The sequence below is a fragment of the Bos grunniens genome, chromosome 19, assembly GCF_055505025.1.
Source record: "Bos grunniens cultivar Pamir isolate PY7600 chromosome 19, Bosgru_T2T1.0, whole genome shotgun sequence".
Lineage (NCBI taxonomy): Eukaryota > Metazoa > Chordata > Mammalia > Artiodactyla > Bovidae > Bos > Bos grunniens.
Genome location: NC_141183.1, coordinates 7,752,692 through 7,777,914, shown reverse-complemented (window position 1 = coordinate 7,777,914; position 25,223 = coordinate 7,752,692). Strand labels below are relative to the sequence as shown.

Genomic DNA, 25,223 nt, shown 5'->3' with positions numbered 1-25,223 from the left:
CTACATCTTTTGGCTGGTTTCTCCTGGTGTCTTGTTCTCGTTTGAGAACAGAGTCGATTTTTCTGGGGCGTGAGCAGGAGGGATGGCACTCCTAGGTGGGGAGTGGACACACCCAGCTGGCCCTGCTGGGAACGGGGACTTTCAGAGGACAGTGGCTCCTTTCACTCCGGGAAGGACCTGACAGGGGCACGTCTTGGAGGATCAGGGCCTCCCCACAGCCAGCTCAGGGCCACCCAGTTCAGGGCAGAAGCTGTCTCCAGCCCTCTGTCAACCTCCCCCTTGTTGGCACGTCCCCAGCGTCCCCCCAGAGCAGAGAGAAACACTAGAAAACTCAGGGATACATCACTTTTATTTTCTGTTCTTGAAGCCAGAGGCATACAAACATAAGCATATCCATGGTGAGAAGACAGCTACTTAGAACATCCGACCTCCCCTCGGGACAGGAAAAAGGCCTCTCCCCCTTGCTCCGCCTCCTGTTTTAACCTGGGACTCTTAACTGGAACTCAGCTCTTCCCCCATAACATTTTAAATCTAAAAAGAACAGCTGGCGGGGAACCCCTTCCTTGGGGGTCTTGCTCTGCAGCTGAGGGCAGGGCGGCCGAGGGGCACTAGGAGGGCCTTGCTGGCGGCCCAGGGAGGCTTTCTGCTCTCCTTGGCACCTGCCAGTCTGGTGCCCAGGGACCCCGCCTCTAACGGACCTCCTCAGGCAGGGGGCTTCTGTGCCCCTATCTTGAAAAGGGAAACCCAGCAAACAACACAGGAGCTTGCTAGCCTGCTGGCAGGACTAACCCAAACTCAGCCCTCGGACAGCTGATGCCAAACTGCTCTCTCCCCAGGTGTGTCCCCTTTCTTGGGGAGGGAATAGGGAGGCGGTGGGGGGGCGGGGGCAGCAGCTGCAGAGGGGCTTTGAGGCGGTGGGCCTCGCACGTTCTCAGCAGCAGAAACGCTCCAGCATACACTGGTGGGGCGCCGAGGAGGTCTCGGTGGACGAGAAGTAGGGGTGCGCCAGGGCGGCCTTGGCTGAGATCCGCCGGCTGGGGTCGTACTGCAGGAGTTGCTGTGGAGAGAGGAGGAGAGAGGCTGGGCCCCGGGTGTGGCCAGGGCCCCACAGCCCCAAAGCAGCTGCTTTCAAACCCAGAACCGCCCAAAGCCACTACCTCCCAGCTGGAGAACCAGTTCCAGACACTCCCGGAATCTGGGGACAAAGACTTTGTTCTAGTCCAGCCCTGTTGAGTCACCCCCTGTCTCCTTCATGCTACTGAGGCTGAGTCAGTCTCTCCTCGTCCTTAGAGAGCTTTCCAGGCTCCAGCCCACTTCTAGTCAAGACAGATCTAAGTTTCAGGAAGAGGGGCCAAGCACGTCCAGGAAGTACGCTTGAGAGTGGGGCAGAAACAAAAGTCCCTAAACCCAGCTGGGGGGTAGAAGGACCTCCCCACCTTAAAGCAGCCAGGATGGAGGGTGAGGAGTCTTGGTGGGAAGTCCACTCTGCCCCCCAGCACTGGGTTGGGAGGCGCACACAGCCCTCAGAAAAGCTGGGCACACAGCATGAAGATAAACTTGCTGCCCTGCCTTCCTGTGACCCAACATCAGACTCAAGAGAAAAACGTGCTCTGAGTCTTTGGGGGCAAGAATGGATGCCTGGACCCCTCTGGGCATCCTGACCTGGGCCAGCCCAAGGGGTCAAGACGGTACACCTGGAGTGGTGACCAAAGCCTGTGGCGGGGGCTGAGGAAGCGGGGAGGCAGCCCGCTTTGAATAATATCCACAGGAAAAAATTACCAAAACACAGGCCAACCAAGAGAAATGGCATATATCACAGTACAGGGCTTCCCAGCGGCAAAGAATCCGCCGGCCAGTGCAGGAGACGCGAGAGACCTGGGTTCAATCCCTGCGTTGGGACAATCCCCTAGAATAGGAAATGGCAACCCACTCCAACATTCTTGCCTGACGAATCCCATGGACACAGAAGCCTGGTGGCTACAATCCAAAGGGTCACAGAGAGATGGACACGACTGAGTGACTGAGCACACACATACATCACAGCGTAAAAACAAAGCTAACTGGAAGAGAGCAGTTTTAAAAAGGACGATGAACATTGGACTTATTGTGGGAGAGGCTTCCAGGTGCAACTGATACACACAGGGACAAGCCAACTGTGTACAGAAGTCAGAAAAGAGCCCGGTTTTGCCCCAGAAGGAGCCAGGGTTACATAAGAGGCTGGATGACAAAGCAGACACTTCTAGCGAGAGCAGCAGCTGGCATGAGGAAGCCTTGGCCTCCCTGCCGCCTACCTGTACCTACCAAGAGCAGGTCCTGGCCCTCGGGCTCCAGGTTGGGCACGACCTCCTCCAGCCCCTTACTGGTCCACTTGGGGAAACTGCCCTTATAATCAGGCAGCTGGGTGACTCCTGGCCACATGGCCTCACTGGGTGTCCCCAGGGTCCGAAAGATACGGAAGAGTTGGTCAATCTCAGAGTCGCCTGGAAACAGGGCTCTGCGGGTCACCTGGAATGGGGAAGGGGAGAAAGCGTGGGGTCTGTTCCCTTGTCATACAGAACCCAGTATCAGATGAGAAGCCAGACCAGGGAGGCACCTTCCAGACATTTTTCCCAGGGCTGTGCTAAAAATCCTGACCTTTTCTGGAAAAAGACCTTTAATGCAATCCCAAACACCCCTTAATCTACTTTTAATAGGAGATTCACAGCCCCCACGTCCCCCCACCCCAGGAGGACCCTGCCTGTGGCCTCCCTCTGGCCATGTTTATCCCTCTGTCTACCATCTCTGCAAAGATGCAACCGATGCTCCAGATATCCACAGCCGTGGAGTAGAACTTGCAGCCCAAGAGGATCTCAGGGGCACGATACCAGAGTGTCACCACCTGGGGGAACAAGAAAACAGTATCATTCAGGGTGGCTGGGTGCACAGGTGACCTCCCTTCCCTCCCACTCTGTCCCCTGGTACCTCATGGGTGTAGGTGCGCAGAGGCACCCCGAAGGCTCGAGCCAGTCCAAAGTCAGCCAGCTTGATGGTCCCCAACTCACTGATGAGCAGATTCTGGGGCTTCAAGTCTCGATGGATGACCCGATGCGTGTGGCAGAAGTTCACCCCCTGCAGCAGCTGGAAGAGGTAACTCTGGAACAGCGGGCAAGAGGAAGAAAGAGCTGGCAGAGCGGAGGTGGGCGGGGGCTGACTTGCTGGTCAAACAACGGCCCCCTTGCTGGTCAGCCCGTCCTTCTCCCGGTACCTTGACTAGGTGCAGGGGGAGCTCGGAGGCTGGGGTGGAGTCCATGTACTTCTTCAGGTCCTGGCTAAGGAACTCAAACACCAGGTAAAGCTTCTTCTCGCTGTGAACCACGTCCAGCAGCCTGGCCAAGCGGTACCAGTCAACACGCGGTTCCCAGTCGGGCTGGGACAGGCCCACTGCCCCATCCCCTGCCCACCTCACCTGACGATGTTGGGGTGCTTAAGCTCTTTGAGCAGGGAGATCTCCCTGATGGCAGTGCTTGGGACCCCCTCGGTCTCCCTGGAGGAGAGGAGGGTGCAGCAGTGGAGTGAGAAGCTGGGCAGGGTGCTTCTGCCAGCGGGCTGGGGAGGGTTGGGGGGCTGTTTTATATATAACATAAGGATGGCCCACCTCCTGGGCACGTACTTATCACCCCCAGAGGCCCGGGGCAAAGCCTGGGCAGGGTGAGGATGAATGAGGGCTGCACCCCCACTACGTGAGTGAGCAGCAGTCAGAAAAGGAGTCGAATACAAGACTCTGAGATGAGGGTCAGGCGGATAGCTGGGTCACTCCAAACCAGGGGGTCTCAGAGGCTACCCCAGCACTCACAAATCCAGCCTGATCTTCTTGAGGGCCACGAGCTGCCCGGTCTCCTTGTTCCTGGCCTTGTACACCACCCCATAGGTGCCCTCTCCGATCTTCTCCACCTTCTGGAACATGTCCATGTCCGCAGAGCTGCCCTGGAAACAGAGGGTGCCTGGGGCATTCCCCCCTGTGCCCAGCACCCCTGCTGCCCCTTCAGCCTCATGGCACACCCTTGCTGGGCCCCCCCACCCAGGCGCCCGGGGTTCCTGAGGCCTGTGGCCCCCAGGGCTCACCCTGCTCTGCCGGCCAGGCAGACCAGGTCCAGGCCCGGCTCCCACCCTTTACCCCAGCCCCAGCCCATCCCCAGGAACCTGTCATGGAGGGAGGCTGCAGCCCAGGCCAGGCAGGAACCCTCAGGCCCCAGGAAGCAGCTGCCCCAGAGCTGGGCTACAGAGCGCAGGAGGGTCCAAACTTCCCCTGCCCAGCACCCGCCCCTGCCTGGGTCCCGGCCCCAGGGTGGGAGGCTGCCCAGAGGGGCTGCCCTGGGGGGCCCAGGGTCAACTCGGGGCGGAGGTCAGGGGTCAGGAAGGGCTTCAGAAGTCACAGCGCCGCACTAGGCCGTGTGGCCAGGGTGAGGGGCTGAGCCCTGCCTGTTTGGAGATGCTCGGCCTCCTGAGGGCAGAACCTTGGCAGGAGCGGCCCCCGCTGAGTCCTGGGCCCCTCCACCCGGTCCTGGGCCACCCACCACAGCAGCCTCCCCTCAGGCCCTCAGCCCAGAATTCACCAGAAACCCTGCGATCCTGTGGCCTCTCTGCCAGGCAGGCTGCCTGCTCTGAGGCTCCCCCTCCTGGCCCTTGCCGGCACTGCACCACGTGCACACACTGCTCAGTCACACCACTAGGCTTTATTCACGGGGACATTCTGGAACTCTCCAGGACCCACACGAGGCCCAGCGCCCGGCCTCAGAGCTCTAGGCTGCCCTCCCCTCGTCTCTCCAGACAAAGGCTGTCACTCGGGGGACGCTCCTGCATCTTCTCTGCAGCAGCTCCAGCATCTGGCCGGGCGGGAAGGTGGCATTCCCAGGAGCTCCTGGTTTGCTCTCTACTGGCCGCTGTCCCTCTCTTGCTGGTACAGCCTCTGCTCCCGGATGGCTTGTTCTAACAAGGGGAGGTTCATTCCTTCCACACACGTCAGCACCCGGGCCTTCACCACGCAGCTTCCGTCTGAAACACACAGACATCAAGACTCAGGCAGGGTCAGCAACGCACCCTTCAGAGGCATTCTGTTTCTCCTCAATTTATCCTTGGTCCTGAGTTTTGACAGAGAGTCTGACAGGGCACAGCTGAGAAGGATGGATACTGGCAACTTGTCTACCTGGGCCTCAGAACTGTTGGGCCCGCCACAAACTACAGACATGGAACTTAGGTGGGTGGCCTGAAAAGTCCACTTCTCCTGGGAGAAGGCCCAGAAAGATGTGGCCGCTGCCCCCCTCTTTTGTCACGCTAACTCCCGCCAGCTTCTCTGCAGGGCTCAAAGGCCCAGATTGAGGAAGGGCGTCTATCACATCCTAGTCCTCCATTTGTACCAGAGGGCCCCTTGGCATCATGGGAATCGAGGCAAAGAGAACCCCACACTGAAAAACAAATTCACCTATTTATTTGGCTGCGCCGGGTCTTGGTTTCGGCACATGGGATCTTCTATCTTCTCTGCGGCGTGTAAACTCTTAGCTGCAGCATGTGGGATCTAGTTCCCTGACCAGGGATCGAACCCAGGCTCTCTGCATTGGGACCGTGAAGTCTTAGCCACTGGACCACCAGAGGAGTAGCCCCGTATTTTTGTTTTTTTTTTTTTAATGAATACAGTTCCCAACAAACACAGAAGACTTTTAATGATATTAATAAAGCTCCTTAAGTTGTTGTCCCCCTCCCCACCCCCAGCCATGTTGCACAGCATGTTGGATCTTAGTTCCCTGATTAGGGATCACACCTGCGCCCCCTGCATTGGGAGCATGGAGTCTTAACCACTGGACTTCCTGAGAACCCCATATTTAGTCAATCCAAGGGGAGAGTCTAGCCTAACAGGGGCAGATCATCCCACCCTGGACAAGCGGCAGTGGGTGCTTCTAGGAGATGCTGTGGTCACCCAGTGGAGAGGTTTGTCAACGTCCAGGTGACACCAAACAGGAAGGACATCTGGAGTTTGTCCTCCTAACAGTTTGTTTTTGTTTCCACTACGTTCTCTCTGCTCTCTGAGCACGTCAGTGAATACGATAAATGTTCTAGAACATTCTCCAGTCTTCTTTGATGCCGTTTTGAGATAGGAGCATTCTGTGGTTAGAGTCTATGCCTAACCTTCCTTCTAGTCTAGGCCACTTTATTGATTTAACACAGCCCGAGGGCAGAATTCAGAGGCTTCAACTGTCTACATTTCAAACTTTAACACAGTTAAACTGTGTTAGAGACGAACTCGTTTGAAACAAGAGGTTGCCTGTGTGTCATCAGCTTTTGTTGCCCCAGCACTTGGACTGCAAAGGCTGCTAAGCCTAGATCAGGTGGGCATGGGGCTGTCCATCTTTGAAAGGTCTATATAAATGGAATAAAAGAAGAGCATCTTAAGAGCAGGGGTGAGAGAAAGGAGCTGATGAACCCAAAGAAACAGTCATTTAGGGTAATCTCTTCTTGTAAAGATAAAAAGAACCCACAGCAAAGGAAAAGGGGCAGATAAAAAGAGCAACCAGAAGCCAGTGGGTTGAGGTGTGAGTCTGAGATAAGGAAGGGATGATATGGAAAAAACAGACCTTCTTTTAGGAAGTTTGACTGTGGAGGGAGGAGGGTCATAGCTAGGTAGATATAGAGCCAAACTTGATCGCTTATTGTTGTTGCTATTATTTTAATACAGAAGAGACTTAAGTGCTTTATATGCTGGAGGGAAGAACCAGTGGTAACAGGTTAAGGGTTCAGCTGAGAAAGCAAAGCCCCAGCAGGAGGGCCGGTGTTCATCACAGCACAGGGGCGCTGCGCCCCAGGCAGGAGGGAGCCCCCTCTCTCCCAGACTGGAGGAAAGGAGCTACTGATGGGTGCGGTTGTTGTTGTCCTTCAGTCACTAAGGCTCTTGGCAACCCTATGGACTGCAGCACACCAGGCTCCTCGTCCTCCACTGTCTTCCAAAGTCTGCTCACGTTCGTGATGCCATCTAACCATCTCAACCTCATGGCGCTGATGCATATAATTATAGGGAAGACTGCTGCTGTGGCCTCAGTTTAACGTGGGATGTAGGAGGTGAGGAGATGTACTGGAAAGGACCAGGGAGGTGATGATGTAGGGGTTCCTGTGTGACAGGTGAATGCCTAGAGTAGCTGTGGCCCACTGGGGGTTGGGTGGGGGGGGGTGGGGGGGGAAGGGGACTGATCACGACACGTGGAAGAAATTCTAGGCAGGTTCCAGCCAGAGGAGATAACAAACCTTGAAACCAGGGGAACCCCTGGAGCTTTGTGAACTTTCTACATCAACAGTTAGGTGGGACCTGAGACAGTGGCAATCAAATTGCCAACATCCGTTGGATCATTGAAAAAGCAAGAGAGCTCCAGAAAAACATCTACCTCTGTTTTATTGACTATGCCAAAGCCTTTGACAGTGTGGATCACAACAAACTGTGGAAAATTCTTAAAGAGATGGGAATACCAGACCACCTGACCAGCCTCCTGAGAAATCTGTATGCAGGTCAGGAAGCAACAATTAGAACTGGACATGGAACAACAGACTGGTTCCAAATTGGGAAAGGAGTACATCAAGGCTGTATATTGTCACCCTGCTTATTTAACTTATATGCAGAGTACATCATGAGAAACGCTGGGGTGGATGAAGCAGAAGTTGGAATCAAGATTGCTGGGATATCAATATCAATAATCTCAGACATGCAGATGACACCACCCTTATGGCAGAAAGCAAACAATAACTAAGCCTCTTGATGAAAGTGAAAGAGGAGAGTGAAAAAGTTGGCTTAAAACTCAACATTCAGAAAACTAAGATCATGGCATCTGGTCCCATCACTTCATGGTAAATAGATGGGGATACAGTTGAAACAGTGACAGACTTTACTTTTTTGGGCTCCAAAATCACTGCAGATGGTGACTGCAGCCGTGAAATTAAGACTCTTGCTCCTTGGAAGAATAGTTATGACCAACCTAGACAGCATATTAAAAAGCAGAGACATTACTTTGCCAACAAAGGTCTGTCTAGTCAAAGCTATGGTTTTTCCAGTAGTCAGGTATGGATGTGAGAGTTGGACTATAAAGAAAGCTGAGCGCTGAAAAATTGATGCTTTTGAACTGTGGTGTTGGAGAAGACTCTTGAGAGTCCCTTGGACAGCAAGGAGATCCAACCAGTCCATACTAAAGGAAATCAGTCCTGAACATTCATTGGAAGGACTGATGCTGAAGCTGAAACTCCAATACTTTGGCCACGTGATGTAAAGAACTGACTCATTTGAAAAGACCCTGATTCTGGGAAAGATTGAAGGTGGGAGAAGGGGACAACACAGGATGAAAAGGTTGGATGGCATCACCGACTCAATGGACCTGAGGCATTGGTGATGGACAGGGAGGCCTGGCATGCTGTGGTCCATGGGGTCGCAAAGAGTCGGACACGACTGAGCAACTGAACTGAACCGAACCAAGAGGGTGGAGACTGGGGCTTAATCAGGAAGGAGCAATAGAAGGTGAGGGGCTGGAACTTCTGCTAGGAAAGCGATTGAAATGATAGCAAGGTCCAGCTGGAAGGGAGAGGAGGTCGGAGAAAATGGAGTCCAAAGTCTTCAGGTCCTGGTGGTGACGAGGCAGAGGGCAGAAAGATACCAAGGGTGGAACCCAGTTTCAGATGGCACAGGCGGGTGGTTTTGGGTGTGGAGGAAGCATGGGGTAGAGGTGCTTGGAGGCAGAACTGGTCACCGCAGGGGCGGAGGGGGGAGGTGTCGGTGACAAACTTGAAGAGCTGGCTAGACTCTGGCCCTGCCTCTGGGTTTTGGGACACGGGAGACCTGGGAGGCTCCGCGTGGGAGGGGAACTGCTGTCTGGGACAAAAGCTAGGTTTCCGGAAAGTCCCAGAGAAGACAAGAGCATAGGAAAGGGGCTGGAAATAAAATAGTGACAATATAAAAAGCAGTAATTAATAAAGACAAAACAAAAATAGTAAAATATAAAAACAAACACATGCTTTATAGACCCTGGTAAAAAGATTTTTCAGCAAAGTGCAAACATGGAAAGCATTCCTCTCTTTAATTTGGTAATTCTTTACTGCGGAAGAGCTCAGAATGTCACTTGTGTCTTAAATAACAGAACTGGGTAACTGAGCAAGGAAACGTCATTTGGATTATAACATTACGAAGGTTCGAGAGGACACAAGAAAGGCCTACGAGGGGCAGGAAACCAGAAGAGGTGGGACTTATGATGAGAGCCCCAGGGCAGCCTGCGTCCTCACCCCTTAATCACTGGGCCAGAAGCCCTGAGCCCTGCAGGCTGTCCTGGCCTGCTCCAAGGGGCAGGCACTGGCATTTTCTCTCTTTTGCCCGCAAACATTTCAGAAAGATGACCTGAGGCAGCCTCCTATCTCTCCTCAGAACTGCAGACCTTGCCATGGGGCAGGGCCTGCGTCTGATTGACTTTTGTGTCCCCAGAGGACTTTGGACCTGGCTGGGGGGGCCAGACATGCCAACCCAGGCTGAAGGTCAGCGGCCACGGCAAAGCTCAGCCCACACTCTGCCCTCCCTCCTCACCGTTGTCTTTCTTCCCTGTGTCAGTCTCGAATGATGAGTCTGTATGCCTCAGAAATTAGAAACCGAGGGAAAATTTTTTTAGGAAAGAAAAAAAATATACAGATTGTGATGAAAAATGATGAGAAATGTGAAACTAGTTGGAGCCTAGGAAAAATGCTGCTGGATTATTGATTATAATATTGATTATTAGTCAAGCTGCTGGCTTGACTATTAAGCTTCCTGGGTTTGTTTGTTTTTGTCAAGCATACAGCCCAGCAAGGGACTTCCCTGGCAGTCCGGTGGTTGAGATTCCTCACTTTCAATGCGGGGGGCAGGGGTTTAATCCCTGGTTGGGGAACTAAGGTCTCTATGCCACATGGCATGGACAAAAAAATTTTTAGAAAGTAAAAAAAAAACAAAAACAAAAAATGAATACATCAGGGCGGTACTGTCTTTGTTCTCACCAGAGGTCCACAGTTGATGGGTCAGCTATTTGTAATGTTTGATCAGCAGGGCAGGCCCGACTCCTGTGCTACATTCCCCACAAACTTCCACTTACAGATTTGAGCAGCCAGTGATAACAACTGTCACCTGGGTTTATTCTTTCCTCAGGGCTAGAATTTAATGGTTTCTCCTTATTCACTGTGATACTTCACTAAAGAACTTTCCCTGAACTAAAATCCATTCAGAAATAGGCGGGATAAAATCAAAGGAAGGAGGAGCAGGTTTAATGCAAGGAGGAGGAAGCCAATGACTAATCCCAGACCCATGGTCTCCAATAAATGGCATTTAGAAAAATAAAAAAGAAAGTAAGACAGAACTGTTGTAAAGACCTGGGATATGTAACCCAAAGGCAATGCGTGGATTTTGTTCAGCTCCTGCTTTTCAACTTAACTTTTTCTAAAAAGCCATTTTGGGACCAAGGAGGGGAATGAACAGGGACAAGCTATGTCCTAGAGTATATTAAGGACTAGCTATTAATTTTGTTGGGCGCAATCATGATTTTGTTAGAGATACACACTGAAGTATTTATGGATAAATAAAACAATGTCAAATTTGCTCTAAAATACACCAGCAACATAAGCAGGTAAGAGACTTCCCCGGGGGTCCAGTAGTCACGCTCCCAACGCAAGGGGTGAGGGCTTAATCTTTGGCCTGGGAGCTAAGATCCTACATACATCACAACGCAGGGAAAAGAAGGAAATGGATGTGGGCGATGAAGACACAGACCAGTGGAATGCAGACCTCTGCTGAATCTGGGCGACAGGTACATGGAGGCTCATTCTACTTTTGTGTATGTTTGATTTGAAAATGTTAAATTTTAAAATGTTATTTGGGTTGAATTTGGACTTTCCAGTTTTTTCCATTTTTCTTTCCACAAATAATTCTAAATGTCCACTCCAGGCCCTGGTCCCACCTTTGTTTCAACCTCTATCTCTGTATCTGCAATCAGACCTTTGAGTTCCAACTCCTAAGAGCTCCCAGGACTCCCTGCTAGGGCAGCCTCGGGTGATGTGGGCTGAGGTCAAACTGGAAATCGTTTATTCCAGGTCCTTTGTCCTCAATTCCACCCCTTCTCCTGATACTTCGTTTCAAATCAATTAAGAGGGCAAGGACTCTGAGCTCAAAGGCTTAAGCCTGAATAAAGATTAACTTTTATTAAACCAAACATAATTAAAGTAAGCTCCATTTAATTGCTTTCTTCTAGTACATTTCATCCAGAGTTAAAAACCACTGAAACTTTCAGAAAGTAAGTTGGCAGTGTAAATCAAGAGACATATCCTTTAATGGAGCAATCCCACTTTTAGGAAACTACCCTGAAGAAATAATCAGAAAATGAACAAAAATTAGAACACAAGAGTATTAACTGTAGCGTTTTTAATATATATCGAAATAGATTTTTTTTAACTGGATTCCGCTCCCCCACCCCCGCCAGGCTATAAAGCAGTATATTTTCATTGTAAAATGCTAATAAAAGTATAGGGAATCCTACAGTTCTACCACCCAGACATAATTATTCTTAACATTTTGGTAAATGCTATTTCAAACTTTTGTATGTATAAAAATGTCCATCTAACAAAAGTGAGATCAAATGATACATGTTGTTTTATAAACTGCTTTTTCTTTAGTAAAATACTATGAACATCTTTTCATGTCAATAGATGTTTATAACATCATTTTTGGTGGTTGTATAATATTCTCCAACTGAATATACCATAGTTTTTTAATGAATTAATGTACAGTGTGCTTATAAGAGCAAGAAATGGAAACAACACTGATGTCTAATGTTTGTGTGAATTAGTGCATGCGTGTGTGCGTGTGTGTGCATTCGTGCTCAGTTGCGTCCTACTCTGCAACCCCATGGACTATGGCCCACCAGGCTCCTCTGTCCATGGGATTTCCCTAGCAAGAATACTGGAATGGGTTGCCCTTTCCTCCTCCAGGGGATTTTCCTGATCCAGGGGTTGAACCCAATTCTCCTGTGTCTCCTGCATTGGCTGGTAGATTCGTTACCACTGAGCCACCTGGGAAGCCCTGTGTGAATTAGTATATACATCTAATCTGATGCTGGGAGGGACTGGGGGTAGGAGGAGAAGGGGACGACAGGGGATGAGACGGCTGGATGGCATCACCGACTCGATGGACATGAGTTTGAGTGAACTCCGAGAGTTGGTGATGGACAGGGAGGCCTGGCGTGGTGTGATTCATGGGGTCGCAAAGGGTCGGACACGACTGAGCGACTGAACTGAACTGAATCTATAAAATATTATATAGCCATTAAATACTTTAGAAAAAATTTCAAGACACAGAGGAATCTTATGAAATAATGTTAAACTAGAATAACCAAATACAAGAGGTTATAGTTATATAAACCATAGGACAAAAATGGCACACGGACGGCCAGAGAGGGAGGCAAAGAATCCAAGTATCCAGGTTTTAAAGTTTTGCAACCTTCTACTCCCGATGCCATGGAGATTCTCCCAGGTTGCTTCTTTTCTATTTCTCTCACCCTGACTCCCTGGCCTCTTACTCTAGCCCCTCTTACTTCTTGGCTTCTTACTCCAACCTCTCTGGGTCTTGGTTTTCTCATCTATGAAATAGCCATAAGATAACTCAGATTAAGGGCTTGTGAGTAGATTCAAAAACTTTTAAGCAAACCACAAGCCTGGCACATTCTAGACCTTCAGAAATGAAGGCTTTCTCTCCCTGCTTTCTCGCTCCCCTATGGCAGGTCCACTGGAAAGGCAATCACATCTCTTTCCCTTGAGTCCCTACTGATATGGAAGGAATGTTAACCTCAGTGAGGGACCCACGCTGGGTTAGAAGCCAGGCCCAAGCACCCAAGAGCCTATGTGAGGTCAAGGCTTACCCTTCTGGTGCTCCAGTTCCCCAAGGACAGTGTAGAGGGAGCCCAGCTGGGCTTGGAACGGCTCCACCAACTTGGTACAGATGAGGATTGGGTGCTGGTCAGATCTGAGTTGAGCCATCAGGGTTACTTGGGACTGGGTCATGTCGTAGCTGCACAACCTGCAGGTCAGGGTACATGGGATCATTTCCATCCCTTGACAGAATCACCCCAAGGCTCAAAAGGTTCTGGGAGGCCAGGATGTCCATGGGAAAATGTTCAGCCCCGCTCGGATCAGAGAAATTAAAGTGGTAGCAACAGAAAACATTGTTTTGGCCCATATAATTGAAGTATAAATTACATTCATTAAAAGACATCTGTTTGAGACTTTCCTGGTGGTCTGGTGGCTAAGACTCCAAGTTCCCAATGCAGCGGCCCAGGTATCAATCCCTGGTCAGGGAACTAGATCCTACATGCCTCGACCAAGAGTTTGCATGCCATGACTAAAGATCCCGAGGGCCGCAACTAAGACTCAGTGCAGCCAAATACATAAAAATTATTTTAAAAAAAATTTAAGGGACTTGTTCATTGACTGTTGACAAAAGTATCCACTGTGCAAGGGAGAACCCCAATCTAGCTTTGGCACATTTCCATCACCCACCAAAATCCCCTTGTGCCCCTCTGAACTCAGTCTTCCCATCTCCCACATCAGGCAATCACTGATCTGTTCTTGGTCTCCACAGATGAGCTTTCCTGCTTAAGCATCTCATGTGAATGGAACCCAAAAGCATGTATCCTTCTGTGTCTAGCTTCTTTGATTCAGCATAATGGTTCTGAGACCCATCTATGTGTTTCATAAATCAGTAGCTTGCTCCTTTTTGTATTGCTTGTTAGCACTCTGTTGAATGGACTAATACATTATTATTATCCATTTACCAGCTGATTTAGTCAGCTTATGAACTTGTGCTGAACATGTTTTCATCTCTCGTGGGGAAATACCCAAGTGGCATTTCTGGGTTGCATGGTCAATCTGTTTAAAGGAAACTGCCAAATTATTTTTCAAAGTGGTGGTGTCACTTTACTTTCCCCCCAGCAATGTATGAGGGTTCTAGTTACTCCAAATCCTTGTCAGCACTTGATATGGTTCGTCTTTTAGCCACTCTAGTGAGCATGAGATGCCATATCATTGTCGTTTTAATTTGCATTTCCTTAATGACGCATGATGTTGAACAAATTTTCATGTGTTTATCTGTGATCTGGATATCTTCTCTGATAGTGCTTGTTGAAATCTTTTACCTATTTAAAAATTAAGTTATTTATTAGGAATTCCTTGGTGGTCCAACTGTTAGGACTCTGCACTTACACTGCTGAGGGCCTGGGTTCAATCCCTTGTTAGGGAAAAAAGATCCCACAAGCCACATGGTGTGGCCAACAAAATAAAAAATATATAAATAAAAATTAAGTTCTTTATGTTCTTATTATTGGATTATATGAGTTCTTCATATATTCTAAATACAAATCATTTGTTGAATATATACAATATACATACACACATCACTCCCAAACATCTCCCTGTTTGTGGCTTGCCTTTTAATCTTCTTGATGGTATCTTTTGATGAGAAGCTTTTAATTTTGTTGAAGTCCAAATTTATTCATTATTGCTCTTTTATGGCTTTTGTTTTCTGAGTCCAGGAAATCTTTGCCTGTCTCAAGGTGTATGTGAAGATCTTCTATTTTCTTCTAAACAATTTTATAGTTTTATCTTGTACATTGATGATCCAGTTAGAATAATTCATGTGTGTGTGTGCTGTGGGGTAGGGATCAAGTTTTCTTTAACCTCCATAAGAATAACCACTGGACCCACCAGAGAAGTCCCATTAATAAGTTTGGTATCCATGCTCCTAACCATCACTCTTCTTTGGGGCCACCCAGTCCCCAAAGTACTTCATGTACTCAAGCTCTTGGAGGTGGAGGCAGGGGGGAGGGTAGACTCCCATTTCCATACACCTGCTCTGATTCTGTGCTGTTGGAGAAGACTCTTGACTGCAAGGAGATCCAACCAGTCCATCCTAAAGGAAATCAGTCCTGAATATTCTTTGGAAGGACTGATGCTGAAGCTGAAATGCCAATACTTTGGCCACCTGATGGGAAGAACTGACTCATTTGAAAAGACCCTGATGCTGGGAAAGATTGAAGGTGGGAGGAGAAGGGGACGACAGAGGATGAGATGGTTGGATGGCATCACCGACTCAATGGACATTGAGTTTGAGTAAACTCTGGGAGTTGGTGATGGACAGGGAGGCCTGGAGTGCTGCAGTCCATGGGGTTGCAAGGAGTTGGACACGACTGAGCGACTGAACTGAACTGAACTTATATGTCTCCAAGACAGGCCCCAATGATTCTATTTTTTTTTTTTTTGGTCACACTAGGTCTTTGTTTCGGCACGTGGGCTCTTCCTTGTGGTTCTCAGGCTTAGTTGCCCTGCAACATGTGAGATCTTAGTTCCCCGCCCAGGGATCAAACCTGTGTCCCTGCATTGAAAAGTGGATTCTTAGCCACTGTACCACCAGGGAAATCCCTCCAGTGATTCTTATCTCCTGGCATGCACATCCCTGTGCAACCTCCTATCATCCTAACTAGTGCTGACTTGCGTGTAACCAATAAAACATTGCAGAGATGACTTAGAGTGATTTCTGAGATGAGGCCATTGATACTGTGGCTTTATCTTTGCTGGCTCTGTTGAGTTACTCCTTCTGGAGAAAGTCAGCTGCCAAATTATGAAGACCTTCAAGCAGCCATATACTGAAATCCATATTTTTGAGAAAGTGAGCCTGCGTGACGAGAGGCAGCACAAAACTGCCAAACATGTGACTAAGTCCCTGTAGAATCAGATCCTCTAGCTGCATGCCAGCCTTCAGATGCTGGCAGCCCTGGCCAACATCTCAATTATAATCTTCAAAGCCAGTCTGAGCCAGAATCACCCAACAAAGCCATTTCCTAATTCCTGACCCACGGTACATATGAAAAAGATAAACTTTTGTGGTCATTTGAAGCCACTAAGTTTTGGGGCGATTTGTTACCCAGCAATATGTGACTAGGGGCTTCCCTGGTGGCTCAGAAGGTAAAGAATCTGCCTGCAATGCAGGAGACCAGGGTTTGATCACTGGGTTGGGAAGATGCCTTGGAGAAGGGAATAGCTACCTAGACTAGTATTCTTGCCTAGAGAATTCCATGGACATAGGAGCCTGGTGGGCTACAGTTGCAAAGAGTCAGAAAGAGTCGGACATGAGTGAGTCACTAACACTGCACTGAAATATGTGACTAACACAGTATATATATTTATACACATATTGTGTGTATACACACCCACGTATACACATACATACACACATGAAAAAGCATATAATCAACAAAAGGTTAATGGTCGGTGATTTTTGCTGGCTTTCTTTACACGTTTACAGATTATCAACATTTCTTACATTGAATATACATTGATTTTTTTAGTATTTTTTAAATAATTAGATAAAATTATAAGAATTTTGCTTTTTAAAACAATTTTGAAACTATAATAAATTTAAAATATAAAATAAATCATTTAAAAATAATTAAAAACATATAATTTAAAAATAATTTTAAAACTATATTAAAAGACTCCATTTTTTTTTTAAACACTCCCCCCAACACCACATGAAGAAAAACATTCTCACCTGCCAAATGTCCTCAGTGTGTCCCCATCAGGAACCTGGCCAGCACTGACCTCCCAGGGGAAGAAATAGGTCCCGGGTTTGGGCAGCATTACTGCTCCTGTAACCAAATAGTTGACATAGACTTTTGAAGATAATGACAAACTAAGCGAACCATGAGATGGAGATTAACAGAAGTGAGACCAGCAACATGTGAAAAGCTAGTTCCAGGGGGAGGTGTTTCAAAATTTAAAAAGATTTTTTGATAGATCTGTGTGGAAAGTGTATTTGTTGTTGTTTAGCTGCTAAGCTGAGTCTGACTCTCTTGTCACCCCACGGACTGTAGCCAGCCAGGTTCCTCTGTCCATGAGATTTCCCAGGTAAGCATACTGGAGCAAGTTGCCACTTCCTTCTCCAAGGGATCTTCTCGACCCAGGGATAGATAGAAACTGTGTCTCCTGCATTGGCAGGAGGATTCTTTACCACTGAGCCACCTGGGAATTCAGAGAGTGTATTATTCCCACTCTAATTCCTATGCAACCGTTTCCCTCCTCAAGCCCCTAAAAGGGTCAGTAAAAGGCAGACAGTAATGTGACTTCTGTCACTACTGACCTCTGCCATCCTAGTATGAAAACTCTCGTAGCCAATACATAATGAATAAGTGTACTTTATTTCCTGCCAACTTGATTTACAAAAACATGCAATGGGTTGGCTTGGCCCATGCTGATGTTTGCCAATCTCTGCCAAGGTGAACCTGTTTTCATAAAATTTTTATCTTTTCATTATTCAAATAAAGACAAAGATGAGTGTATCTTTATTTCCCATCTATACTATAGTATACATGCTGTTCTTGATTTTTTTTCACTTAATATATTTTGACACTTTCATAGTTGTAATAAAGGGTGTCTTCACATTTTTAAAACAAACTTTTCATTTTTGAATGATTTTCATTTTTTTCAAAATGTTAGATAAGCGGGGATTCAGGACTAACTAAAGGCATCCTGACTAAAGGACTTCCCTGGTGGCTCAGATGGTAAAGCGTCTTCCTACAGTGAGGGAGACCCGGGTTCAATCCCTGGGTGGGGAAGATCTCCTGGAGAAGGAGATGGCAACCCACTCCAGTATTCTTGCCTGGAAAATCCCATGGACAGAGGAGCCTGGGAGGCTACAATCCATGGGGTCACAAAGAGTGGGACACAACTGAGCGACTTCACTTTCACTTTCAAAGGCATCCTGAAAGCGTTGGTCTTCAACTGTTTCTGGATTGGGCAAGCAAGTGGAGATCTGAGCCAAGAAAATAGTAAGTAAATAATTTCAAGATCCTTCTGAAAATCAGATGACACAGCTCTATTCCCCAAGTTTAATGTAATCTAGACTCTTGCACAAGTGTTTGCAATATCCTCTAGCAAGGCGGTCATAGGGGATGGTTGTTGACCCATGCTCCATGGTCATGTCAGTATCGTGTGCCAAGAATGAGTTTGGCCAGTGTAGCGGAGAAGCGACTTACTCAGGGGTTCCTCCAAACACAGACATCCTTCATAGCTGCGACCTTTGAGAGAGCTATCTGGCTACCAGAGACGGTCCCCTAATCATCTCTGGCCTGAGAGAGAAACAAAAAACAGAACCAAACCCCCAAAACAGTCAAGAGAAGGAAAAAATATAGTGGTTGCTGTTGTTGATAATGGGGACAATCCCACCCAATCTAGCAAAATGCTGAAACTTGAGAATCTTTTTTAAAGTAATTCTTCTACTCTCAAGTACCATGTATAAGTTAAACTATAATTAACTAGGTCATTAATTTTAATTTTTAAAATTACCATGCAGAAGCACTGATTACCATGGAATATGAATAATGGAATAATTACCATTATTAATGGTAATGGTAAATATGAATAATTACCGTGGAAATCTGAATAATAGTACAACGTGTACTTCAAGCCTTTTCATTCCTCAAGGTAAAATATCCACTTCTAGGAGAAAAATCCATGGTATGAAAAATATTCTTCTTTTTAAATGGTAATTATAGTTAAACTATAATTAACTAGGTCATTAATTTTTATTTTTAAAATTACCATGCAGGAGCACAGGCTCCAGGCATGTGGGCTTCAGCAGCTGCAGCACACAGGCTCAGCAGTTGTGGTTCCTGGGCTTAGTTGCTCCTCCTCAGGCGGAATCTTCCCAGACCAGGGGTCAAACCTGTGTCCCCTGCATTGGCAGGCAGATTCTTATCCACTGTACCATCAGGTAAGCCCTCTTTTGTACATTTTAACCTCAATTTTTTCCTTCAAACAAAAGTTGCTATGTGCTTATTCAGATATTTCTGTTGACTTAATAAGCACAGCTGGCTCCATAAATCATTATCCATATATTATCACACATTCAGGAACATTTCTGTGAAGATATATCAGAACAGGCTTCTCTCGTGGCTCAACTGGATTTCAAACAATCTCTCTAGAAATCTGAATAATGGTACAACCTGTACTTCAAGACTTTTCATTCCTCAAGGTAAAATATCCACTTCTAGGAGAAAAAATCCATGGTATGAAAAATATTCTTCTTTTTAACGACTGGGAGGTTTGAAAATACTGTTCAGGAAGGGTGGTGACCCAGTGACTGCTTCTGACTGCTTCTTTCATCTTTTCTGAAGGAACTGCCCAGGTTTCTTCAATGGGATTGAAGATCAGAAAAGAAACACTTATAACTAAGTTCATCATAGCTTTTGTCGGCTTAGGACTTGTTTCTTGTGGACAAGAAACTGTATCATACACGTTTACCACTCCACAATTAGAACAGGTTACTGGTTTATCACAAAAAGGTAAGGATATAACTCAGGAACAACCAAAAAGAAGAGTCGCATAGAACACAGGAGGCGGGGTGGGCTGTGGTGCTTCTATGCCCTTTCCTGTCACTTGCGCAGCCAAGCCCTGTGTTCACCAACCCAGAAGTCATTCATTCATGTGTTTACAGTTACAATTCTTTGTTAGTCTTATAATACACAATGAATCGCCATTGTTAAAACTCAAGTTACGTCACATGATTTGACCTATGGCCTCAAAAGATTCTATCACATGCGGATTACTTCCAATTTAAGTGTGATCTCAACTAAATGAATTTTACAGTGACAAAAGAAAATGACTACTTCACTATGCCTTTAAACGTTCTGCAATCACCAGAGTAGAAGTAAATTCAGGGAAGAATCATCAACGGATGTGAAAAGTTATTGGGTAAAAGTCTGAAGAACAGGTTATTCAGGGACTTCCCTGGTGTCCAATGGCTAAGACTCCACACTCCCCATGCTGGGGGTGCCAGTTCGATTCCTGGTCAGGGAACTAGGTCCCACGTGCTGCAACTAAGAGTTTGCGTGCCTCAACTAAACAGCCTGCAAACCGCAACAAAGACTGAGGATCCTGCGCACCGCAACCATGATCTGGTGCAGCCAAATAAATAACATCTTTTAAAAAGATAAAGAACAGGATATGTATGTGGTCTCAACATGTATCTCCCACAGACTACTTATTTATTAATTACAAAGGGGAAAATAGTCTAGTTCACAGTGAAGAAAGTGAGCAAATACAACCTTCATGTGCCTCCTGGATGTGACGCTCAGAGAAGGACACGTTGCTTCTGTGATATTCCTGTAGAAAATGCATAATCCGAATCTAATCATGAAGAAATATCAGACAAATCTGAATTGAGAGACTGTCCACAAAGCAAGTGTCAAAATCACGGAAGACAAATCACTCTGGTTAAAAGAGGCTCAAGTGATGTTAGATGGCATCACCGACCCGGCGGACATGAATTTGAGCAAACTCCAGAAGATAGTGAAGGACAGGGGAATTTGGCATGCTGCAGTTCACGGGGTCACAAAGAGTCAGACACAACTTAAACAACAACAACAAACTTTTGGACGACTGTTACAGGTAGAATTCCTGCCCCCGCACAAAAAAAAGTAAAGTTGAAGTCATAACCCCCAGGACCTCAGAATGTGACTTTCTATAGAGATTCTTCAGAGGTAACTACGTTAAAATGAGGTCATTCCTGAGGGCCTCATCCAGTATGACTGGTATCTTTCTAAAAAGGGAAAAGTCTGAACAGGGACGGATACCCACAAAGAGAGGAAGCCAGGTGAAGATGAAGTCAGAGATACTACACAAGCCAAGGAACACCGACGATTGCCAGCAAGCTATCAGAAGCTGAGAGGCATGGAGCAGGTACTCATTCACAGCCTCAGAAGGAACCACCCTGCTGACACCCTGACTGTAACTTCTGGCTTCCAGAATCCTGACACAACAAATCCCTGTTGATTAAGCCACTTGGTCTGTGGTGCTTTGTTATGGTAGTCCTAGCAAACTAATACAGCTAAATATAATTCATGATCCATGGACCTTGGTTGGGAGGAAAAAATTGTGATAAAGGACTTCATTGGACAATTATAAGTCTACAGAAAGGTTTGGAATAGTATTGTATCGACATTACATGTCCTTAATTTGATAACTGCCGTTTTCCTGTTCACTGTGACCATTTATGTCCTCTCCCAGGGAAAGGAAATAGACAAAAGAGGACAATGTTTCAACCAGAACCAAGTCCTATGGCTTTAATACTACCTACCAGCCACCCTCTCTATCTCTTAGAGCCCCTTTGTCTTCCATATGCTTAAGCCAGGAGTCATTCTTTTTGATATCTACTTATGTATTTATTTATTTATTTGGCTGCTCTGGGTCTTAGATGCCACATGGGATCTTTGCCGTGGCCTGTGGATCTAGTTCCCTGACCAGGGACCTGACCCAGGCTCCCTGCATGGGGAGCTTGGACTCTTAGTCACTGGACCACCTGGGAAGTCCCTTGTTGTTCAGTGGCGAAGCTGTCTCTGAATCTTTGCGATCTCATGGACTGTAGCATGCCAGGCGCCTCTGTCTTCCACCATCTCCCGGAGTTTGCTCAAATTCAAGTCCATTGAGTCCGCGATGCTATCTAACCATCTCATCCTCTGCCGCCTCCTTCTCCTTTGCCCTTTTCCAGTATAGGAGCTTTCCCAATAAGTTGGGTCTTTGCATCAGGTGGCCGAAGTATTGGAGCTTCAGCTTCAGCAAAAGTCCTTCCAATGAATATTCAGGGTTGATTTCCTTTAGGACTGACTGATTTGATCTCCTTGCAGTCCAAAGGACTCTCAAGAGTCTTTGCCAGCCAGTTTGAAAGCATCAGATCTTTGGTGCTCATCTTTCTTCATGGTCCAACTCTCACATCTGTACATGACTGGAAAAACCACAGCTTTAACTATATGGACCTTTGTCGGCAAAGTGAGGTCTTTGCTTTTTATTACGCTGTCTAGGTTTCTCATAGGATTCCTTCCAAGGAGCAAGCATCTTTTCATTTCAAGGCTGCAGTCACCGCCCTCAGTGATTTTGGAAGTCTCTTAACCACTTATTAGAACTGTTAAAATTACAAGTCTCCATTGGCCATAATGCCACGTGGGATCTGTGCCTGTTTTGCCATCACCCCTCCTCTAGCTCATCTTCACCTCAGAACTACACATTTGCTTTGTCGCAGACTTGAACAGGCTTCCCCAGACTTTCACGCGGCTGGGTCTCTCCCGTCCTCAGCTCTCAGGCTGTCTATCTCCTCGGCAAGACCAGCCCTGTCCACCTCATCTAAAATGGCATTCTCACCACCCCCAGTAACTCCATCCTCAGTGCAGTCCACTAAATAAAAGAATTTCAAATAATAAGATCTGTTTACTTGGTTAATGTTGACGTCTCCCACTAGCTTATCGGTTCCTTGAGGGCCATGACTCAGCATACTCCCCGGTATAGCCCCTGTGCCTGACAGTGTCTGGAAAATTATTAAATATTTATCAGATGGATGGATATATTCATGAAGAAGAGAGTGAAAACCAAAACCATTTACCTCCCCCTACAATCAGACCATTCACAGAGAACCCAAACTACATCTTACTGCCCACATTAACTTAACTTCGCGATGCTGGTTCTTCATCAGCATCTTTTACTATTCCCAACTGTCCAGTCCAGAAAGCGGGTTTGAATATCAACAACTAGCTTGTTCACTGAGATTTTTTGAGTTCCCCTGCCTTGCCCTTTCTGCTAATTTTGACTGTTGTGCAGTGGTTTGTATCAAGTCTTAATCAAAACCCTGAACTAAGAGACTCATCTTAAACCAAACTTCCAATTCTCAATAAATTGTGACCTTACTGTCTCTCTGAGGCACTGCCCAGGCTTTGCCAAGCAGCAGTCACCCTTACTGAGTAAGCAATCAACTCAGATTTGTTTAGTCAGCAGATTATGTTGGTGATATTAGACAGCCAGCTTTGTGTTTTTTTTTTAAATAATTTTATTTTTCTTTTAATTGGAGTATATTGGCTTTATAATGAAATGTTAGTTTCTGTTGCACAAGAGAGTCAGCTCTCATTTTTTTTTTAATTGGAGGCTGATTACTTTAAAATATTGTGGTGGTTTTTGCCATACATTGACATGAATCAGCCATGGGTGTACATGTGTTCCCCATCCTGAACCCCCGCTTCCCACCTCCCTCCCCATCCCATCCCTCAGGGTCATCCCAGTGCACCAGCCCTGAGCACCCTGTCTCATGCATCGAACCTGGACTGGTGATCTAGTTCACATTTGATAATACACATGTTTCAATGCTATTCTCTCAAACCATCCCACCCTCGCCTTCTCCCACAGAGTCCAAAAGTCTATTCTTTACATCTGTGTCTCTTTTGCTGTCTCGCATATAGGGTCATCGTTACTATCTTTCTAAATTCCATATATATGCACTAATATACTGTATTGGTGTTTTTCTTTCTGACCTAACCTGTCTAAAATAGGCTCCAGTTTCACCACCTCATTAGAACTGATTCAAATGCATTCTCTTCAATAGTTGAGTAATACTCCATTGTGTATATGTACCACAGCTTTCTTATCCATTTGTCTGCTGATGGACATCTAGGTTGCTTCCATGTCCTGGCTATTGTTAACAGTGCTGAGATGAACATTGGGGTACAAGTATCTCTTTCGATTCTTGTTTCCTGGGTATGTAGGCCCAGCAGTGGGATTGTTGGGTCGTATGGCAATTCTGTTTCCAGTTTTTAAGGAATCTCCACACTGTTCTCCATAGTGGCTTTGAGAGCCTGCTTTTACACAAAAGGAATACACAGTAGCCAGACTAAACAGTGTGATGCCTAGGGGCATAAAAAACAGCAGGGGTTATCTGAGACTTCTGCCCAGGTACATTGGAGTCTGAGATAAAAGGAACAATCAGTACTCAAGATCTTGTCTCTACTTAAAATTTTGCTATTTTACTCATCGCAGATTTTCCTACATTTTTATTTTTTTAATGTCTTATTATACTACTACTAACTGTGACTACGGAGCCATGAAATTAAAAGACGCTTACTCCTGGGAAGGAAAGTTATAACCAACCTAGACAACATATTAAAAAGCAGAGACATCACTTTGTCAACAAAGGTCCGTCTAGTCAAGGCTATGGTTTTCCCAGTGGTCATGTATGGATGTGAGAGTTGGACTATAAAGAAAGCTGAGAGCAGAAGAATTGATGCTTTTGAACTGTGGTGTTGCAGAAGACTCTTGAGAGTCCCTTGGACTCCAAGGAGATCAAACCAGTCAATCATAAAGGAAATCAACTCTGAATATTCATTGCAAGGACTGATGCTGAAGCTGAAGCTTCAATACTCTGGCCACCTGATGTGAAGAGTCAACTCATTGGAAAGGACCCTGATGCTGGGAAAGATAGAAGGCGGGAGAAGGGGAGGGCAGAGAATGAGATGGTTGGATGGAATCACCGACTGCATGGACATGAGTCCGAGCAAGCTCTGGGAGTTGGTGATGGACAGGGAAGGCTGGCGTGCTGCAGTCCATGGGGTCGCAAGGAGTCGGACAGGACTGAGCGACCGAACTGAAGCCCACACCCACAACCCATAATAAATGCGGGGTCGGGGGAGCGCTAGCTATCTCACACTCTGCTTCCCCGCCGCCTTCGCCTTTGGCAACAGAGATGCTATTATCTTAACAAGTGATGGCTGGAGCCTCTCCTCAGTGCGACCTTTTGTCCCCGTCCTTTTGGTTCCACTCTTGGAGGGTTTTGGGAAAAACCCTACAACCTCCCCGAGCCATCTCAAGAAGGCCCGGGTCACCCGCTGCAGCCCTGGAGACCCCCTCCCCCTCTCACGTCCCGGGAGGACACGGCGCGCGGACCCGGAAGCGACGGCGCGGGCGGGTCCCGGGGCGCAGGCGCAGTCGTCCTCAGACGCGTGGTCCCGCCCCTTCCCAACCCCCCGGCGAAGCTGTGTGGGCGCGCGGGTGGCCGCGGGCGGCCTTTTTCCCGCCCGTGGGACCGCCTGAGGAGGAAGGGCCGGGTTGCTGAGAGCGTCTCGGTTCCCCCCGCACCACCACCACCACCTGGGCAATTCCTTGACCTTCTTCCGGGGTCCGCTTGTCAAGGGGCTGCTCTGAGGCGCCACTGGCCGAGAATAGGGGACTCGCCCGCCCCGGCGGCGCCCACAGCGGCAAAGCCGCCGCCTCACGCCCTGTCCGCGGTCGGTCACGCGCCTTGGGGCCGCGGTGAAGGAGAAGGGGCGGGCCGAGGCGGCCAGGGGGCGGGGACC

At 47.3% G+C, this 25,223-nt stretch overlaps 2 protein-coding genes across 9 annotated transcripts; both read right to left on the bottom strand.

Annotated features, from left to right (window-relative positions):
* Positions 1 to 331: 331 nt before the first annotated feature.
* Positions 332 to 4,722, bottom strand: CDK3 (cyclin dependent kinase 3). Of its 3 annotated transcripts, none has more exons than XM_086356230.1 (8): positions 4,593 to 4,722; positions 3,833 to 3,963; positions 3,446 to 3,523; positions 3,245 to 3,365; positions 2,962 to 3,132; positions 2,777 to 2,878; positions 2,302 to 2,505; positions 332 to 1,057 (listed from the first exon to the last, which is right to left on the bottom strand). In XM_086356230.1, the coding sequence occupies exons 2-8, from the start codon at positions 3,946 to 3,948 to the stop codon at positions 932 to 934; spliced, it is 918 nt and encodes a 305-aa protein (XP_086212356.1). In that variant the 5' UTR covers positions 3,949 to 3,963; positions 4,593 to 4,722; the 3' UTR covers positions 332 to 931. The 3 variants fall into 3 exon arrangements, with proteins under 3 accessions (XP_086212356.1, XP_086212357.1, XP_086212358.1); XM_086356231.1 differs by lacking the exon at positions 4,593 to 4,722 and adding an exon at positions 4,180 to 4,247; XM_086356232.1 differs by lacking the exon at positions 4,593 to 4,722 and having other exon boundaries at positions 2,962 to 3,117; positions 3,833 to 4,095.
* On the bottom strand, positions 4,694 to 25,176 carry TEN1 (TEN1 subunit of CST complex). 6 transcript variants are annotated; one of them, XM_086356237.1, is made up of 5 exons: positions 25,018 to 25,176; positions 20,163 to 20,220; positions 16,610 to 16,706; positions 12,927 to 13,084; positions 4,694 to 5,031 (listed from the first exon to the last, which is right to left on the bottom strand). In XM_086356237.1, the coding sequence occupies exons 3-5, from the start codon at positions 16,696 to 16,698 to the stop codon at positions 4,910 to 4,912; spliced, it is 369 nt and encodes a 122-aa protein (XP_086212363.1). In that variant the 5' UTR covers positions 16,699 to 16,706; positions 20,163 to 20,220; positions 25,018 to 25,176; the 3' UTR covers positions 4,694 to 4,909. The 6 variants fall into 6 exon arrangements, with proteins under 6 accessions (XP_086212363.1, XP_086212362.1, XP_086212361.1 ...); XM_086356239.1 differs by lacking the exon at positions 4,694 to 5,031 and adding an exon at positions 11,181 to 11,373; XM_086356236.1 differs by lacking the exon at positions 20,163 to 20,220 and having other exon boundaries at positions 25,015 to 25,176.
* Positions 25,177 to 25,223: the final 47 nt, after the last annotated feature.

Coding starts and splice junctions, on each gene's coding strand:
- TEN1 (XM_086356236.1), bottom strand. CDS start 16,698: ATGCTGCCCAAACCCGGGACCTATTTCTTCCCCTGGGAGGTCAGTGCT. Junction 13,085..16,609: donor ACACTGAGGACATTTGGCAG/GTGAGAATGTTT, acceptor CCTGACCTGCAG/GTTGTGCAGCTACGACATGA. Junction 5,032..12,926: donor GGAACTGGAGCACCAGAAGG/GTAAGCCTTGAC, acceptor TGTGTGTTTCAG/ACGGAAGCTGCGTGGTGAAG.
- CDK3 (XM_086356230.1), bottom strand. CDS start 3,948: ATGGACATGTTCCAGAAGGTGGAGAAGATCGGAGAGGGCACCTATGGG. Junction 3,133..3,244: donor TCCCCCTGCACCTAGTCAAG/GTACCGGGAGAA, acceptor CCGCTGTTCCAG/AGTTACCTCTTCCAGCTGCT. Junction 1,058..2,301: donor AGGGCCAGGACCTGCTCTTG/GTAGGTACAGGT, acceptor CTCTCTCCACAG/CAACTCCTGCAGTACGACCC.